Source organism: Bison bison, unplaced genomic scaffold (genome assembly GCF_000754665.1).
Source record: "Bison bison bison isolate TAMUID 2011002044 unplaced genomic scaffold, Bison_UMD1.0 scf7180017864155, whole genome shotgun sequence".
In the NCBI taxonomy this organism is placed as follows: Eukaryota; Metazoa; Chordata; class Mammalia; order Artiodactyla; family Bovidae; genus Bison; species Bison bison.
In genome coordinates, this window is record NW_011494727.1 from 293,496 (window position 1) to 312,292 (window position 18,797).

Consider the following 18,797-nt stretch of genomic DNA (forward strand, 5'->3'; position numbering starts at 1 on the left):
TCAACATTCAGAAAAGGAAGATCATGGCATCCGGTCCCATCACTTCATGGGAAATAGATGGGGAAACAGTGGCTGACTTTATTTTTCTAGGCTCCAAAATCACTGTGGATATGATTGCAGCCATGAAATTAAAAGACACTTGCTCCTTGGAAGGAAAGTTATGACCAACCTAGACAGCATATTCAAAAGTAGAGACGTTACTTTGCCAACAAAGGTTCATCTAGTCCAGGCTATGGTTTTTCCAGTGGTCATGTATGGATGTGAGAGTTGGATTATAAAGAAAGCTGAGCGCCGAAGAATTGATGCTTTTGAACTGTGGTGTTGGAGAAGACTCTTGAGAGTCCCTTGGACTGCAAGGAGATCCAGCCAGTCCATCCTAAAGAAGATCAGTCCTGGGTGTTCATTGGAGGGACTGATGTTGAAGCTGAAACTCCAATACTTTGGCCACCTGATGCGGAGAGCTGACTCATTTGAAAAGACCCTGATGCTGGGAAAGATTAAGCCTGAGGAGAGGGGGACAACAGAGGATAATATGGTTGGATGGCATCACCGTCACAATGGACATGGGTTTGGGTGGGCTCCGGGAGTTAGTGATGGACAGAGAGGCCTGGAGTGCTGCGGTTTATGGGGTCGGAAAGAGTCTGACACGACTGAGCGACTGAACTGAACTAATACTTTATAAACAAATTAAAACAATTATATTTTCTCTCTGACTCCTCCAGAGACTGAAAACTCATAGGTTTCCAGTTACTTTATCAGATGAGTTAGGAAGGTTATCTCATTAACAGGTACAGAAATCTCAAGGAATTTTTGAGACCTTGAAAAGGGAAGAATTCACTTAGATTTGTTAGGTGAAATGTGTGATAAGCCTTTGGTGTGAGTTTCCCAGCCCTGTTTTATTTTAAAAGTTCCGTCTGAGATTAAAGTTTCAGCAAAGCAAAAAGTCTATGATCGATTATGGTTATAGAAATCATCAGGCCAAATTTATTGACAGCAAACCTGTTTGAAAACAAATTAACCTTAATTTGGTTATATTTGATAAAAATGAGGGTAATTTTAGGGAGAAAAAGATGTTTCAATAAATATCAAATCCCAGTCTGTTAATGGAGGTCTATATCTAGTCAGACTCACTTTCTGGATAGTTCTTTGCTGTTGTGGGACATTAATGTAACATCTAATTGAATTCTTAAAGAACACCCTAAGTTTGTTTCTGAAGCTTATCTCAGTAGTCTACCTTTAGATGAAGATCAGATGCCTCATGACCTGCAACCAGGACTGGGAAAAGACACAATTTAAGGGACTGTCTCCAACTTGGATGAAAGGATCTTTTTGTCAGATATTCTTAACTAGCTCATGCATACTGAAATTGAAGGGAAATTGACTCTTGGATTAATTCCCATTTCCAAAGGCCCCTACACTGGACTGGTCTATAGAGAGGACAGTTGACTTGATCTCGCCTTAAAATGACACTCAAACAGAGGAGAATCTACACTACACCAGGACAAGAAGAAGACAACATCAGAGACTGATAGCTTGCCCAAGATGCTGGACCTATTCGTGTGATCATATGATCATTTATAATGTTTTCTTGACTTCTTATGTTGCAGGAAGGAGGACTCCTTCCAGGGCCCAAAAGTGGGCTCTTGCCTAACACTCAGAAATGAATTATCTGAGGAGACACATAAGCAAGAGATTTTACTGGGAAGGGGCGCCCAGGCGGAGAGCAGTAGAGTAAGAGAATCCAGGGGAACTGCTTTGCCACATGGCTTGCAGTCTTGGGTTTTATGGTGATGGCATTAGTTTCTGGATTGTCTTTAGCCAATCCTTCTGACTCAGAGTCTTTCCTGGTGGTGCATGCCTTGTTCAGCCAAGATGGATGCCAGCAAGAAGGATTCTGCGAGGTGGTTAGACACATGGTGTCAATTTTGAACGTTTCCTAAACCCTCCTGGTTGGTGGTGGCTTATTAGTTTCATGTTCCTTACCAGGACCTCCTGTCATAAAACAACTCATGCAAATGGTTACCATGGTGCCTGGCCAGGTAACTGGAGTGGATGGAGGGTGTCATGTGACAGGCCTTCTGATAAGCCCTTCACATGCTTTTATTCACTTAATTGATACAAAGTAGGGATTAAGCCCATTATACAGATGGAGAAACTGAGGCTCTGATGAGTAAGTAGCCCAGGATCATCCAACTCTGAAATGTCTGCCAGAGGTCCAGAGCCTTCTGTGACTATGAGTGTCCATTTCTCCTCCACTTCTTTGCCCTTCTGGCACCTCCTCCTTCCTTCTTTTGTCCTGGCCATGACCTTCCCAGGTCACTGTCTTCCAGTCCACATGCCTGGCTGCTGGGCAGGCAGGAATCAGCCACATCCAGGCTGTGCTCTGATGGGGGTACCATGCTCTGACTCTAATCCATTTCTAAGCTCATGGATTAAAGTGGAGGAGGGGCTACTGGAAGACTCAGGCAAACCTGCTGACTTCCAGGTGGGGGAACTGAGGCCCAGAGAGGGCACATACCTTACCCAGGGTCACACAGCACAAACCCCCATGCCTCCCCTTCCCCAAGTCCTCCCTTGTGCCATCAAATGGATCCAAAGTTGTCATTTAACCTTAGGTGGAATCAAGGGTGACTTTGGGGATGCTGGTGGGAGAGCAACTGGGGAACAGGCAGCACGACACCCCCAGCTTCCCCCATGCTAGTGCCCCTTCCCCACCCTGGCAGTGCCCACTGGGAGGCCCGCAGGCTCCAGGGCTCCATTGGCAATTGGGGCTCAAGGAGCTCTGTGAGTCCAGGGAGGTTCTCAGGGTTTTCTCTGTGTTTCTCTTTCCAGCCTCAGCCTGTCCCAGGGTTTATTATCAGCAAAGATGATAAGGCCCCTGATGGCAGGAAGCTGGCTGGGGCTCAGGGTGCTGGCCCTTCAGCCCTGGGGGCCTCTCAGCAAATAGTCCTTTGGAAACAGGGCAGGTGTCCCTGAGGAGGGGGCGGGCTGGGAGGGGCCTCACTCCCCCAACACTGGACCCTGGAGGAGCCCCTGTGTGAGCAGAACTGCAGCCCTGGCTGGTGGGACTGCCTTGGGCAGGTGACCTGGGCAATTCCGTGGTCTCCAGGGTCCCTGCCACTCTGGCCACGTGTCCCTGTCACAGCCCTGAAACCCCTTCAGGCCCCTGTTCTCCTGTCTCAGTTCCAGTCCAGGCCCCTCCTCCATGGGGAAGATTGGCTCCATGCATGCATCTCTTTTGGGTCAGAAGACACCCACTGGGCTGCCCCAGGGCCACTGGGACCCTGGGGTCCCCCCAGTCATTTCCACTCTGCTCCCCGCCAACCCCAGTCCTGGGAGCATCCTCAGGGCTGGCCCCTCCCAGGGGTCCTGCAGAGGTCTCCTCTTTCAGCTCCTGCCCTTAAAAGGGGTCTGATCATCCATCCATCATCACCTCCTCCCTGAGATGCCCTGAAAACCTCCACATCAGCATCAGACAGAGCATCCCTGTTCATTTCCAATCCCTTCTTCCCAGCTTGGAAGCTGCTAACCAGTCTCCCAGGCCAAGAGAATCCTCACAGGTAGGACTACTGCCAGACTCCCATCTGGATGGCATCTTTGGAGCTTAAGAGTCAAACATTATGTTAATTTATTCTGTGGTTCCCCCATGATGCTCCACCTTGGAGTCATGCGGGTGGGTGTCCCCTGTTCCAGTGGAGAAGAACCACATGTTAAGGCAAAATTAGGGGAGGGGATTCAGAATAGTTTCTACTTCCTATGTCATCTTGTCCCCATGGCCTTGCTCTCATCCCATGGTTCCTCCCTGTTAATCTCTGATCCCACTCCTCTGAGTAGGGCTGTGTCCCCTCAGATGGCAGCTCCTGCTAGTTATGCTGCAGGGAGGACAGGCCGGGACACGCGTGTCTTCAGGTTGCTGTGGAAGGAAGACCTGCAGCTGTGTCCTGGGTCCCAGAGCTCGAGTTTGGTCCTGGGCTCCCATCCATGGGCCCTACCAACTTGTGCGGTACAGAACAAAGTGCTCAAACCCACAGCTTTGGTACTTCTATCTGAATTTCCACTTCCTAGCCACGGTACGAGAGAAGGAAATGGCAACCCACTCCAGTATTCTTGCCTGGAGAATCCCAGGGACAGAGGAGCCTGGTGGGCTGCTTTTGTCTATGGGGTCACACAGAGTCAGACACGACTAAAGCAACTTAGTAGCAGCAGCAGCCATGGTACGAAATTAGGGATGGTACTTAAGTCCGTGAATGTTTTTTGTTTCCTCCTCTGCAAAATGGAGTTAACTGTACAATCCAGGACCTCATTCCTGAAACATTTGGGGTCATATATCCTCCAGAATTCAGACTTTTTCAGCTTCAGTCATGAAACATGGTGAATCTACCCTGTATGATGTAACACCCCCTGGGGTCTTAAAGCACCTTACAGTCAAACCCAGTAGTGTTTCTTCAACCAAACGTTTAAACATTCACACTAAGTGAAATAAAGATCAGAAACTGTCTCATGTCTGTTGAGGTAAAACTTTATTACCAAATGAATTATTTTAATTTAATATTATATTTATTCAAGATTCCAATTTGGAGCAAAATCCATGACATTAAAGGCCAAATGAATTTTTTTTTAATTCTTTTTAAATTTTCGGAGACATGAAAATTGAGTAATGTAGATAAGGACCATCCTACCCCATGTTTCTGCAGATAACGTCATGTACCACAAAGTAATAATTTAAAAAAATATATTCATGGTTTAATGCCAGACCTAACCCAGCTGTGAGGTTTGGGATAAGATAAGTTTCCTGCCAAGGCCAAGGGTGATGGGTGGGGAGAATCATTCTGAAGCAGTTGTGCTGTTACCCAGGTGTCTGAGCCACTGGTTCTAACTCCACAGATCCTGAGCTTCAGCAGTCGCAGGACTCTGAGTCTTTTCCAGGCATCTGACTTAATCCCCCTCCAGAGCTGGATCTTTCTCTGATGGGTCCTCAGGGAAGACCACCGCCATATTGGTGACAGAGACTGATCTGACTTCATGATCACCATGTGCTCATCCTCAGGCCTGCTTTCTGCAATCCTCCTGGGCTACTTCCTCCGCCTGTTGCAGCTGCTCTCCACCTGCCTGGCCTTCTCCCTTGTGGCCAGCGTGGGCACTTGGATGGGGGCCGTGAGTAACTGGTCTGTATTCATCTGGTGCTTCTGTTTTCTCCTGACCCTCATCATCCTCATAATTGAGTTCTGTGGGCTCCAGTCCCGCTTCCCCTTCTCCTGGTACAACTTTCTCATCACCTATGCCTGTTACGCTGCCCTCCTCTGCACCTCGGCCTCCATCGTTTACCCCATCACTTACATCTGGTTCTTCCCCCATGGCCGCTCCCAGGATCATGCCATCGCCGCCACTGCATTCTCCTGCATTGCTTCTGTGGCTTATGCCAGCGAAGCGGCCTGGGCTCGTACCTGGGTCTGGCTCGGCGTGATCACCGGCTACATGGTCACTGTGCCAGGACTGCTCAAGGGGCTGGAGACTTTTGTGGCTGGTGTCATCTTCGCCTTTATCATTGACAGCCACCTGTACCTGCACCAGCCAGCCCTGGTGTGGTGCGTGGCCGTGTACTCCATCTGCTTCCTCCTGGCAGCCACGGCCCTTCTGCTGAACTGGTGTGACTGCGACAACAGGCTGCCCATTGCCTTTCCCACTTTTCTTTTGGGGCTGACCCTGCTCTCCGTCCTCCTCTACACCACCGCTCTGGTCCTCTGGCCTCTCTACCAGTTTGACGAGCAGTTTGGTGGCCAGCCCGAGTGGTCGAGCTGCAATGATGGGCTCATCTACTCTCTTTGTACCTGGGACCAGCGGCTGGCTGTGGCCATCCTGACAGCCATCAACCTGCTGATTTACGTGGTCGACTTGGTGTTCTTGGCCCACATGGTTTTTTCAAGGACCGAGGATCAGCTCAGGGGCTCCCAGTTCCCTCTTCTTTACAAGTCATGATGTTCTCTTCCTGGATCCTTACTTAGGGACCTCCCTCAGGTTTGGCTGCCTCTTTTCAGAAGTCCAATGGTGAGGGAAAAGTGTCAGTTAAAAGAAAAATAGCTTTATCGAGGAAGCTGCTAATCCTGGGGAGAATGTGAAGTCATGTCCCAAAGAATCCACTCCTAACTCCCCAGGTTTTCCTCATAGTTTATATAAAGAAAAGAGGAAGGGTATAAGCTAGGGGTGCTTCCCAGGTGGTGCTAGTGGTAAAGAACATGCCTGCCAATGCAAGAGGTATAAGAGACACAGGTTCAATCCCTGGGTCAGGAGATCCCCTGGAGGAGGGCATGGCAACCTACTCCAGTATTCTCGCAGTGTCCTGCCCCCATCCAGAGTGTGGGAAACCCCTGGACGGCACACCTGTCCTCAGGATCTGGATTTCTTGCCTGGCCCTGCCTGGGCCCTGGGCTCATGGGTGAAGCCAGGGCTGCCCCAGACACCTGTCAGGTCCAGGGTGTCACAAGCCTTGGGGACTCATCCCTGACCCACCTCTGCCCTGGACATCAGGATGTTAGCAGGGAAGGCCCGGGTCCCATGGTGCCTGGATTCAGCCCCCAGTCCCCTCTCTGTCCTGTGTCTGCAGGAGAGCGTGCTGTGACATAACTCAGTGGAAGACGCCAGGGCAGCCATGGAGCTCTACCGCATCTCCAGGAGAATTCGAGAGCAGTGAGGGCTGCACGCCTGGTGGAGTTCAGCCCCCTCCCCAAGGACTAGAGGCCTTCATCTCTTCAGGACAAAAACTCTCTTGCTTTGGGAACGTGCATCTTTAGCAGTAACATGGCTCCATATTCTCTCTACTCCCTCGGGTCCTCCTCTTATCTCTTTCTTTTTTCTCTCTGAGCTGAGTGTCAGTGGACACCACCCAGCACTGAGACGGCAACAAAGGCTTGAGATGGGATGGAGACAAGTGTCAATTTCCTTAACATCCTGAATCCTGTGGGTCCAAGAAGATGTCCCTGGGACTTAATTAATACCCTGCCTCCGCCTCACTTTTCCAGTTGCATTTGTTCCCTGGAGGATGACATTATTTCCTGGGGGTGACACCCCCCCTCAGAGGTCCATTCATCTCAATTTGATATTGGTGCCTCAGCATTGGGGAGCTTCCAGACAAGGGTGCAGGAAGAGGGATGGGTGCCCCCTGCTGACCTTCAGCACCTCATCCCTCCTCTCGTTTATAAAACTAGGAAACAAGGGTAGTGGACTTGCAAGAGTTGTGGATCTGTGGGAACGAGGTTGGAATCCTTCCTTTGGGTCCAGGAGTCACGTCCTGGACACTGTGTGTCCTGGTCTGGCTGCAGTGCCCCACCCATAGATCCTGCAACAGCACCCCTATTTCAGTCAGGTCAGTCCCTGTTGGAAAACCAGCCAGAAAAAAAACAGAGTGTGGAGACTTTAGGTGGGGGCTGATGGAGAGCATCACTCTCTTTCCAGCCACCAGCCTCTCTACAAGGACATTCACAGCCAGCCTCACAGACAAGGGCCACATGGATTGGCAGCCAGCACTGCCATCCCCAACCAGGGTGGACAGCCAGGTGCCTGAGGCCACAGGAGAGAAGGGTCTCTCTTCTCTCCACTCAAAGCTGGATTGAAGAAGTCATCTCCATGATTTTCCAAGAAAAGCCAGAGAATGGGAACATCTGTGCCCTCAGCTCTGTTCTGGATGCAGCTCAGGCCACAGTCTAGGGGACATCAGCTGGAGTCACCCTGCCTGTCAGCCAGCTCTGGCTGGCTGAGAAGAGAGCCTCTGGCCGCTGCCCCAGGAGACAGGGAGCCCAGGCCAGGCAGGGAGCAAGGGAAGGGCCTGAGACTTGGGCACCGAGGGGGCTTCTCCATCAACTGTGTGTGCTAAAGGGCTGGGGGAGGCCATGGTCACCCAGCAGGTGGGCTTGGAGGCCACTGCTTCCCCTCCCCAGACCCCTGGACCCAAAACATCTCCCTTCCTTCTGCCTTTGGAGACAAGCCTGTGTGGGCATCTCTCAGCTCCTCCCCCAGCCTGTCCATCAAGTCTGCAGGGAACATGGAGACCATCTGGCAACCATCCCTCCCCTGACCCTTCTTCTCCTCTTGGGATATTTTTCAAGCTTGAATTTTGTTTTCTTAAAAAGTTAATTTACTTCCATATTTCAAAATCAAGTTGTTCTAAAAAGCCATATATTGAGCCATATAATCCCTCCTTACTCAACCCTCAGCTCCCCTCCCCCACCAGGACCAGGTAACTGCTCCACTGGACTCCTAGGAGTCGTTCATGTGCTTTTTGATATGAATCAAGCAAATACAGACGTATTTATTTTTATTTTCTCTCCTTTGATTATTTAAAATGTATAATACTATTCATAATTCTGTATCTTACTGTTTTTTCCTTATAAATCCTGGGGATATTTTCTTATTATTATTTTGAGAGACTCCTCATTTTTCTAAGCAGAGAGGGTGGACAGAGCGGAGGGAGCTGGCTTCCATCTCCATGTCTGAGTCTCCAGGACTGGCAAGTCCAGGGGCCCTGGGAAGAGGGGGGCTGGGAGGGACCAGGGGTCTCTGGCACCCCTCCCCCATCTAGCAGATGAGGAAACTGACTCAGCAGCAGTGAGTGCCCTCCTTGGGGGGACGGGGCAGGTTTGTGCAGAATGAGGGTGGACGGGGCAGAATCCCAGCCTGGAGGATGCTTCCGCCACACTTGTCACAAGCAGCATGGAGCCATGGACAGACAGCCGGCCTGGGGACAGGGCACCTGGTCCTGACTCTGACTCTGCCACACACAGGGTGACTCTGGACACGTCCTGCCCCTCCCTGGGGTCCAGCTGCTCCTCCTGTATGACGAGAGGGTTGGACTAAGCAAAGGACCTTTACACTCTCTTTTGAGCTCCACAGTGAGGGGATAGGACCAGTCTTGGAATTGTGACAAATGACACTTAACCCCCCAACAGGAGGGATGGAGCAGCCGCTGTCATGAACCACAGGCTTGGACAGTGAGCCCCTCAGGTGAGCCAACCCTGGGCGATTCTTTTACTAAAGCACAGAGGCATCTCCATCCTTTTAGAAGTGAGCTCCCAGTGTTGTGTTCAGTTTGACTTAGGAAAATAGAAGAATATGAAATTCTTTACCCAGACTTGTAGGCATCAATGCGTACTTGATTTTGTCAATTAAAAATTAATCAACAGTCTAAGAAAGAAATGGGAAATTTTATTCAAGCCAACCTCAGAATAATAAACAGTCTTCCTGAGGTACAGGCATCTTATTTAACAGTTTTAGCACTTTTCTGCAAGAGCATGAGAGGGTGCAAGAAACTAGATCCATAAAACTTTCTCCTGAAAATACCTCTTTGAGGGCCAGTTCTTCCAGTTTTCCCAGAGCACAAAGTGCCTTATCCTGATCTTCGCCCTCAATTCCTTTCATGGTGGATTGTAGATCAGTGACTGCAGTAGCTGATGACTAGATTCTTGTAGAACTGGATGGTAGACAGTATTCTTTATTACACAGCCCATCTATTTCCACCTTAATTTCAACCAGGTTTTCAGATACATCTTTAACCAATTTGTCCCAGGTTAGTAGGAATGCTCTTTCCCAGGCCAGGTAAAGATTTCACTGATAGACCACTCAAGTGCTATTACTCATCTAGTTCTGGTAAGAGTAGCCGAGTCCACTGGACCACGTGTCTTACTAGTCTGTCAGCTCCAGGATATGGCTCCCTGCAGAGGCAGGACCTGCTGCTTTGATCACTGAGGTAGGAGGCCACATCGCAGCCCCCCACAAATACTGTAGACAGATGTCTTCAAGACCTTGTGATTTTTTACCAGCTCCTTTTTTATTTTCCCAGAAAGTAGTTGGGATAAAATGTATCCCAACTTCTGTTAAGATGACCTCTACACAGCGGATATTTAGTAAGCCTGGAAAAATTCCGGAACCAATTTCAGGTGGGGCTGAATACAACATGGGACCCAGGGATCCAGAGTCCTGCTCACTGGGAATTACTGACCTCCAGAGATTTTTGCGTGACTTAAAGGGGAGGTACACTGTACATTCCTCTCCACTGGGAGAAAGGAGGCCAAATTCTAGCTATATACCTCCAGCCACCAACCCCTTCCAACCCACCCCCTAACTCTCCCCACATACACACCAACTAAGGCACCCCCAGGTGGACAGACTTGCTTTGGCAATGAGGCCCCTCCGGAGGCTCAGGGTGTGAACAGCTGTACAGAGGGCTGTGTACTATGGAGTCAGCACCTTAGGAGGTGGGAGGGGATGGTGGGCAGAGAAGAAAGGAGTCTACGATCCTGATGGATCAAAAGGAGAATGGGGAGAGGGAGTCAGGACACAGGAGACGAGAAAACCAAGGACGACCAGAAAAGGGGCAAAAACCCCCAGAAAATGTAGAAAATATGAGAGCAAAAAGGAGGCAAAACAGAATGCGGGCAACCCAACAAAATAGGAAGGAGACAGAGCAGAAGGAGGGAAGGAAACAGAAAAGAGAGAGATGAGTGGGGAAAGATGTGAAGAGGGAGAGAGGGAGCCAGGAAGAGGACATCAGAGGACATTGCTGTTGTTCACTTTCTGAGTCGTGTCTGACTCTCTGCGACCCCGTGGACCGCAGCAAGCCAGGCTTCCCTGTCCCTCACCATGTCCTAGAGTTTGCCCAAGTTCACATCCATTGAGGACATCAGAAGATAACAGAGCTCAGTGAGGAGACCTCCTGTGACCAGAGGGGATCAGAAGTCCCTGGGCTGTCCTCAGTCCCTATAGAAACCTGGCGGGCCCAGTACACCAAGTCAGCCACATAAATCAATAGGTTAATGGCTGTCAGGACGGCCACAGCCAGTCGCTGGATCCAGGTGCATATGAGGTCATCGATACAGCTGATATCACTGGACCACTGGGGCTGCCCGCCGAATTCCTCATAGAATTGGTAGAGCAACCAGAGGACCAGAGCGCTGATGTAGAGGAGGACGGAGAGCAAGGTTAGCCCCAACTGGAAAATGGGGAAGGGGACAGGCAGTATGTTCTCCCAGTCACCCAGTTTTAGCAGCATAGCTAGTGCTGTTGGGATGAAGCAGATGGAGTAGACAGCCACGCACCACTCCAGGGCCGGCTGGTGCAGGTACAGGGAGGTGTTGCTGAGGAAGGCAAAGATGACACCAGCCACAAAGGTCTCCAGCACCTTCAGCAGGGCTGGTAATGCGTACACATAGCAGGGGATATCTTCGGGCCAATAGTAGTTCCACACAAAGGCATCCATGGCATAAAAGGCAGAAGCGATACAGGATAATGTCGTGGCTGCGGTGGCCCGGTCCCGGAGAGGTCCATCAGGCAGGAACTGGACGTGGGTGATGGAGTAGACGACGGAGGCCAAGAGGCAGAGGATGGCAGCGTAGCAGGCGTAGGTGATGGAAAGGTTGTACCAGAAGAGAGGAAAGTGTGATTCAAAATCAAAAAACTTGACTGTGACTATTATGAGTGTCACAGCAAAACAGAAGCACCAGATGGACATGGACCAGTTACCTATGTTCCCTCTCCAAATGCCCATGTCGGCCACCAGGGAGAAGGCCACGCAGGTAGAGAAGAGCTGTGGCAGGCGGAAGAAGCAGCACACTGTGTTCCAGTCATCCAGGTTTGGGTGTGTGACCCCAGTGGACATGGTGCTGTGATGGTCAGGCAAGTCACGGTCACCAGTATGGCAGTGGTCTTCACTGAGGACCTGCCAGAGAAAGGTCCAGTTCTGGAGGTGGATTAAGCCAGACATCTGGAAAAGGCTCAGGGCCCTGTGACAGCTGAGGCTCAGGACCCATGGAGTTAGAACCAGTGGCCCAGACACTCGGGTAACAGCACAGCCGCTCCAGAATGGTTGTCCCCACCCATCACCCTTGGCCTTGTCAGGAGATTTGTCTTATCCCAAACCTCACAGCTGGGTTGGGTCTGGCCTCAAACCACGAACATCCTGGATCTCTCTGAGCTGTGGGCCATTATCTGAGACACAGGATAGGATGGCCCTTATCTCTAACCCCAACCCTTCAGGTCTCTCAAAATTGAAAACAAATTAAAAAAAAAATTTGGTAACAAATTTAACCTAAACAGACATGAGAAAATTTGTGATCTCTATTTATTTCATTTAAAGTGAATGTTCAAAAGTTCAGTTGCAGAAACACTGATGTGTTTGATTACAAGGTCTTTTCAGACCCCAGTGGGGTGACGTGTTGTATAGAGATGTACCGTGTCACATACCTGAAGCTGAAAAAACTGAATTTAGAATTATATCTGACCCCAAGAATTTCAGAAATGGGATTGAGGATTGTATTGCTAACCCCATTTTACACAGGACAAAACTTAAAGCTCAGAGAATTAACTGCTTTCCTTAAGGTGGCATGAACAGGATGTGGGAACCCCAGATAAAAATGCCAAATGTGTGGATTTGAATGCTTTGCTGTATAGCGCATATATCAACAGAGCCCATGGGTGGGAGCCCAGGACCAAAGCTCGGGGCTCTGGGACCCAGGACACGGCTGTAGGGCCACAGCCTCCTTCCACAGCAACCTGAAGACACACATGTGCCAACCTGTCCTCCCCGCAGCATCACTAGAAGAAGCTGCCATCTGAGGGGACACAGCCCCACCCGGAGGAGGGCAGCTTCAGGGGTCAACAGGGAGGAGCCATGGGATGAGAGCAAGGCGTGGGGACAAGATGATGTGGGAAGTAGTGAAACAGAGCAGGACTCTATGGTCCTTTCCTCCATGACCCTGCCTGCCTTTTGTCTATGGAAAACTTTAGTTAAAGAATGAGTTTAATCAAAGAAATGAGAACATGCAGAAACAAAGGAAAACGGACAAAGGAGACCAAATAATAATAATAATGAACTCATTAAGTGTAGTCAAGGATCTTTAGTTCCTCCTTGAGGGCTATAGATAATATTCTGATCCATATCCTGTGAGCTGTCTTATAGGTACTGGAACCTACACCAGGTGGAAGAAGTCAACTACATGATGATCAGACTGTAGCCATGACATAAGTTGCCAGTTCTGAGAACTGGCCTCAAACAAATGGAAACAAACCAACCCTAAAACTGAAGATTAACTGTACTTAAAACAATCAAGATGATGCGAGTCAGACCACCGAGGACCGATATGAAGATGACTGTCAGAGCTGACTGTGATGTTTCTGCATGTAGCCCCCTCCCTCAGCCTATAAAGGCTCTCACCTCCTGCTTGGCAGGGATGTACGGTGGATAGGGTGGGGTGGGGAGTCAGCCTTGGGATAGACATCCACCCTCCCGCCAAATTGCCACTATCTAAAATGAAGTAAACTTTCCTTCCCACCAACCTGGCCTGTTTATTGACTTTTGGGCAGTGAACAACCAGACCCCACACCTTTTGGTAATAGTAGCCACTATTCTGAATCCCCTTCCCTCAATTTTGCCTTAATGTTTGATTCTTCCTCATTTGGGAAGGGAGACCTCAACCCAGCATGACTCCAAGGAGGAGAGTCATGGAGGAACCACAGAATAAATAAACATAATGTTTGGCTTTTCAGCTTCCAAGGAGCCATCCAGATGTGAGTCTGGAAAGATCTAGGAGTAGTCCTACATGAGCAGGATTTTTCTGACCTGGGAGACTGGTTAGCAGGTTCCAAGGTGGGAACCAAGGGATTGGAAATGAACAAGTACGCTGTGTCTGATGCTGAAGGCCTCCCAGAGAGGCGATGGGGATGGACAGATGGTTGGACCATTTTAAGGGCAGGAGCTGAAAGAGGAAGCACCTCCTTGACCTCCGGGAGGAGACAGCCCTGAGAATGCACCCGGGACTGGGGTGGGGGCGGGGGGCAGAGTGGAGATGACTGGGGGGATCCCAGGGTCCCAGTGGCCCTGAGGCAGCCCAGTAGGTGTCTTCTGACCCAGAAGGGATGCAGGCATGGAGCCAACCTTCCCATGGAGGAGAGGCCTGGACTGGAACTGAGACAGGAGAACAGGGGCCTGAAGGGGTTTCAGGGCTGTGACAGGGACAACTGGCCAGAGTGGCAGGGACCCTGGAGACCACGGAATTGCCCAGGTCACCTGCCCAAGACAGTCCCTCCAGCCAGGGCTGCAGTCCTGCTCACACAGGGGCTCCTCCAGGGTCCAGTGTTGGGGAAGTGAGGCCCCTCCCAGCCAGCCCCTCCGCAGGGACAGCTGCCCTGTTTCCAAGGGACTATTTGCTGAGAGGCCCCCAGGGTGGAAGGACCAGCACCCTGAGCCCCAGGCAGCTTCCTGCCATCAGGGGCCTTGTCACCTTTGCTGATAATAAACCCTGGGACAAGCTGAGGCTGGAAAGAGAAACACAGAGCAAACCTGAGAACCTCCCTGGACTCAAAAAGCTCCTTGAGCCCCAATTCCCAGTGGAGCCCTGGAGCCTGCTGGCTTCCCAGTGGGCACTGCCAGGGGTGGGGAGGGGCACCAGATATAAGTTATTCTGGGATGTTAATGCTCTGAACCCCAGTTTGTTACCAACTTAACTCCCTGAACTGCCACTGGGATTTCCACTTAAGGGTGAAAGACAATTTTGGAGTCTTTTAATGGCACAGAGGGAGGATTTGGAGTGGGAGAGTCATGGGGGTTCCAGCTGTGTGACCCTGGGTCAGGCCTGTGCCCTCTCTGGGCCTCAGTTCCCCCACCTGGAAAGCAGGAAGTGGAAGTTTGTCTGAGTCTCCCTTCAGCCCTCCTCCACTCTAGTCTGTGAGCCTGGACATGGTGCCCCCAACAGAGCACAGCCTGGATGTGGCTGAGCCCTGCCTGCCCCAGCAGCCAGGCATGTGGACTGGAAGACAGTGCACCAGGAAGGTCAAGATCAGGACAGAGGAAGGAGGAAGAGGTGTCAGAAGGGCAGAGAAGGAGGAGGGGAGATGGATACTCAGAGTGACAAGAAGGCTGTGGGGCCTGGAGGAGACACTTCATAACTGAATGATCCTGGGCAAATTAGTCATCAAAGCCTCAGTTTCCTCATCTGTGTAGGATGAGGAAACTTAATATCTGATTTATGTCAATTCAATAAATAATAGCATGTGAAGGCCTCATGAAAGGGCCTGGCACAAAACACACTCAGTCCATGCTGGCTACCTGTTCCCCTCCCTCTCACAGAGGACACAGAAGACCCTAGCCCCACTTTGGACATAAGTGCATGCAAGCTTCATTCTTCCAGATCAGGTGTTGCAAACCTGTGTGTCCTGAAGGTGGCCCAGGGATGTGTTTGGTTTCTCTTCACAGAGTTTTTAGGAAGAGATGGTGTAGAATCAGTATTATTTTTTCCTGAAGTGTTGGTAGCTGCAGTGTTTTAATTTCACATGGAAATCTGGATTTCCAGCTCCTCTGGAAGCTTCAGGAGATCTGGTGTCACTGGGCCATGTTGCCTCTGGAAGGAGGGGTGGAGCTGAGTAGCTGCCATGTCCTTTACTTTCCACTGCTTTTCATTCTCACCTTTGTTTAGTATTTTCTATATTTCCTTCTTCTCAGGTATAATTGGCACGAAGCAGGGCTATGAGCATCTCACATGTGCCCTGTTTACCCTCTTGGGCATGGCCAAGCTTCCTGCCTGCTCACGGAGTGTCCACCTCTCCATTCAGGGATCATCCGTATCCTCAATCTCATGTACAATCTTCAACACCTTTCACATGCTCTAAAATCATACGTAGACATGTGTGTACATATGCAGCTTCCCATGTGGCTCACTGGTAAAGAATCTGCCTGTCTATGCAGGTGACTCAGGAGACATAGGTTTGATCCCTGGGTCAGGAAGATCCCCTGAAGAAGGGAATGGCAACCCACTCCAGTAATCTTGTCTGGGAAAATGCCATTGACAGATGAGCCTAGTGGGCTATAGTCCATGCGGTCTGACACTACAGAGGGACTGAGCATGCACACACATACATACATGCACGCATGTTTGTGATACATATCTGTAGTTTTTTTCCAGGTTTATAAACATAAGACCATGTCATGCACATGGCCTCTTACTTTTTAACCGCCCCCAACAAGTGCAGCTAAACTCTCCAGGGGCCCTAGTCCTCTCCATCCCTTTTACTTATTTCCTTCCCTCCTGGCTCCTGTGGGAGGGAAGGAGCCTTCTCTAGATCAGTGGCTCCTCCCCTGTGAGTCTCAGACACTGGGGGACACAAAATATGACAAGGGGTGCTGGGATCCATGTGACCACCATGCTCTAGGGCAGGAGATCAGGCATTCTGTCTGTAAACTTTTAAAAAATACAACAAAAACTCTTTTTTCCTTTCTGGAAACTTAGCTTGGTTTCCTAGGACTATTGCAACAAGTTGGTACAAGTTTGCTGGCTTAAAACAACAGAGATTTATTCTCTCACTGTCCTGGAGGCCTGAAGTCTGAAATCAAGGTGTCAGTAGAACTGTGCTGCTTCAGATTCTTCAGAAAGAGGGCCCTTCCTTTCCTCTTTTAGTTTCTAGAGGCCCCTTAGCTTGTGGCCATTTATCTATGTCTCGGCCTCCACCTTCATGTACTCATCTTCTCTCAACTATGTGTGTGAAAATCTCTCATTTCTCTTATAAAGATACCAGTCATGAGATTTCAGGCCCACCCTCCATTCTTAACTACATATGTCTGCAAAGATCCTACTTCTAAATAAGGCCCATTCTGAAGTTTTGAGTAGACATGAATTTTTGGAAGACACTCTTCAGCCCTTTATGGTCCTCTTTCACGTCTTCCTGTCCTTACTTCATGATTCTTTTTCTAATGTGTTTTATCATATAAAGTGAATTTGTTTACTGAGTATTTCTGATTGATGTGTGTTCACTGGAGTTCCTGGGATTCACAGTGGGTTGTTCCTCATGTATTTTGTCATTAAACTGAGACCCTCTTTTACAGGACCCCTTTTCCTGGAAGGGTCCTACTGGGTTGGGAGCTTCACGCAGAATAACTGCACCTGCTCCTGTCCAGGACCCTCCAGATCAATCGCCTATTGGGCACTGACTGTGTTAATTTCCCAGGTTGGAGTTGTGGGATCTCAGGGATCATGCACATTGGGATCCAAACGCACAAGAAAAGAAGACCTGAAATTTCTATTCCTCTTGTGGAAACTTAAAAAAAAAAAAGGCAAAACTCATGTGGGGCGGATGTCAGCCTTGACCTTTCCTCTGGCTGAAGGGCATGGTTTTTCCTCGTCTACCCTTGCTCCAAGGCTGTAGGCCATGTGGTCTTGGCTTTAGGGAAGTCTCTCAGCTCCAAATCCTTACGTTGTGCCACCCCAAAGCCTCGTTCCTTACTCAAGTGGGGATATGAATCAGCCTCCAGTTAGCCAGGCTCAATTCTCCCTTCTCCCTCCTCCTTCCTACACACAAGCAGCAGTCACATCAGCTCTGCCACTGAAGACTCATGAGATCCTTGAGCAAAAATTTAATCCTGCAACTGTTTCCTGTCTTTTTGCTTTGTTAATTCTAACTCGTCCTTGACCTCCACATCACCTCCTCCAGGAAGTCTTCCTGGATCCCACAAGCTCCGCCTCTCATTGCTCCCAGATTGATACTTCTCAGCCTTTACCCTGTGGTAAGCAGTGATTGTGGACAGGTCACTACAGAGTCCTGCATCTTATCTGAGCATCACAAATGAGGTGCAGAGTAACAGAGGTATTGGATGGGCCTGAACACCAGAGAAATAAGTTGGATTTTAGCCGTGAGTGATGATGCCTCACTGACATTTTTTACGGTTGGGCCACTCAATCAGGTGCCCACATCGGAACTGTCCCTCCGGTTGTTAGGAAGAAAATGAAATGGAGGTCAGTGAAGAAGCAATGCAGAATGCAGTGGTCACGTGGAGCAACTGGAACATGCGTACATCACTGTGGGCGTGTAAAAGCTACACTCAAGGGTCTGACAGTTTCTTATACAATTAAACATAAACTACCCTGTGACCCAGCAGTTTCAACCATAAGTATTTTCTCAACAGAAATGAAATCTTCCTTTACAAGTCTTATATGAGAATGTTCATTCATAGCAGCTTTCGCATAATAATCCCAAATTAGAAACAGGCAATATATCAATCAACAGGGGAATAAAGACAGTAATACAGTCAAACCTAGAGTATTACAATACAAAGGATGAACTATAAGCTACACAAAACATGGATGCATCTCAAAAACTTTGTGATAATTGAAAGATTCTAGAAACAAAAGAATATACACAGTATCATTCTGAAATAGGTTAAACTAATCTACTATGCAAATCGAAAGTGGTCCCCTCTTGGGTTGGAGAGGTGGATTTACTCAAAAGGGCATGCGGAAACTTTCTGGGGTGTTTATATTGCTCTATATTTTAACAGTAGTTTACAACACATTGGTGCACGGATTATCTTTTGATGGAAAATGAAATTCAAGAAGTCCTCTCCTTCTATAAAGTGTATGATAACATTTTACAACAAGCAGTATCAAGACATGTATATGTCACTTTTGGATTATGTTTTAAATAATGGAACACTTTATAACAATCTGTAGAAATTTTATTTTTCCAAATCTGCAATTTTAGTTTTTGCCCTTTCATCTTATCTGATACTAAGGAGCATGGCAAAATGAAAATAACCTGAGTGTCCATCGGTGGGTGAATAGAATAAGAAACACACACACACACACACACACACACACACACACACATGGAATATTATTCAGCCCTTAAAAGGAAAGAAATTCTGACATTAGCAACAACTTAGATAAACCTGGAGGATGTTACACTGAGTTGAAAGGGAGATACAGAAAAACTAGCACAATTGCACTTATGTGTGGAATCTAAAAAAAAAAAAAAAAAAACATATTCAC

At 48.9% G+C, this 18,797-nt stretch overlaps 2 protein-coding genes across 2 annotated transcripts; one reads left to right on the forward strand and one right to left on the reverse strand.

Annotated features, from left to right (window-relative positions):
- The first annotated feature begins 5,000 nt into the window (after positions 1-5,000).
- Positions 5,001-5,976, forward strand: LOC104989441 (myeloid-associated differentiation marker-like). Its single transcript, XM_010841121.1, has one exon. The coding sequence runs from the start codon at positions 5,023-5,025 to the stop codon at positions 5,974-5,976; it is 954 nt and encodes a 317-aa protein (XP_010839423.1). The 5' UTR covers positions 5,001-5,022.
- A 4,693-nt stretch (positions 5,977-10,669) lies between these two features.
- Positions 10,670-11,644, reverse strand: LOC104989442 (myeloid-associated differentiation marker-like). Its single transcript, XM_010841122.1, has one exon. It carries the CDS (start codon positions 11,642-11,644, stop codon positions 10,670-10,672), a length of 975 nt encoding a protein of 324 aa, XP_010839424.1.
- Positions 11,645-18,797: the final 7,153 nt, after the last annotated feature.

Coding starts and splice junctions, on each gene's coding strand:
- LOC104989442 (XM_010841122.1), bottom strand. CDS start 11,644: ATGTCCACTGGGGTCACACACCCAAACCTGGATGACTGGAACACAGTG.
- LOC104989441 (XM_010841121.1), top strand. CDS start 5,023: ATGATCACCATGTGCTCATCCTCAGGCCTGCTTTCTGCAATCCTCCTG.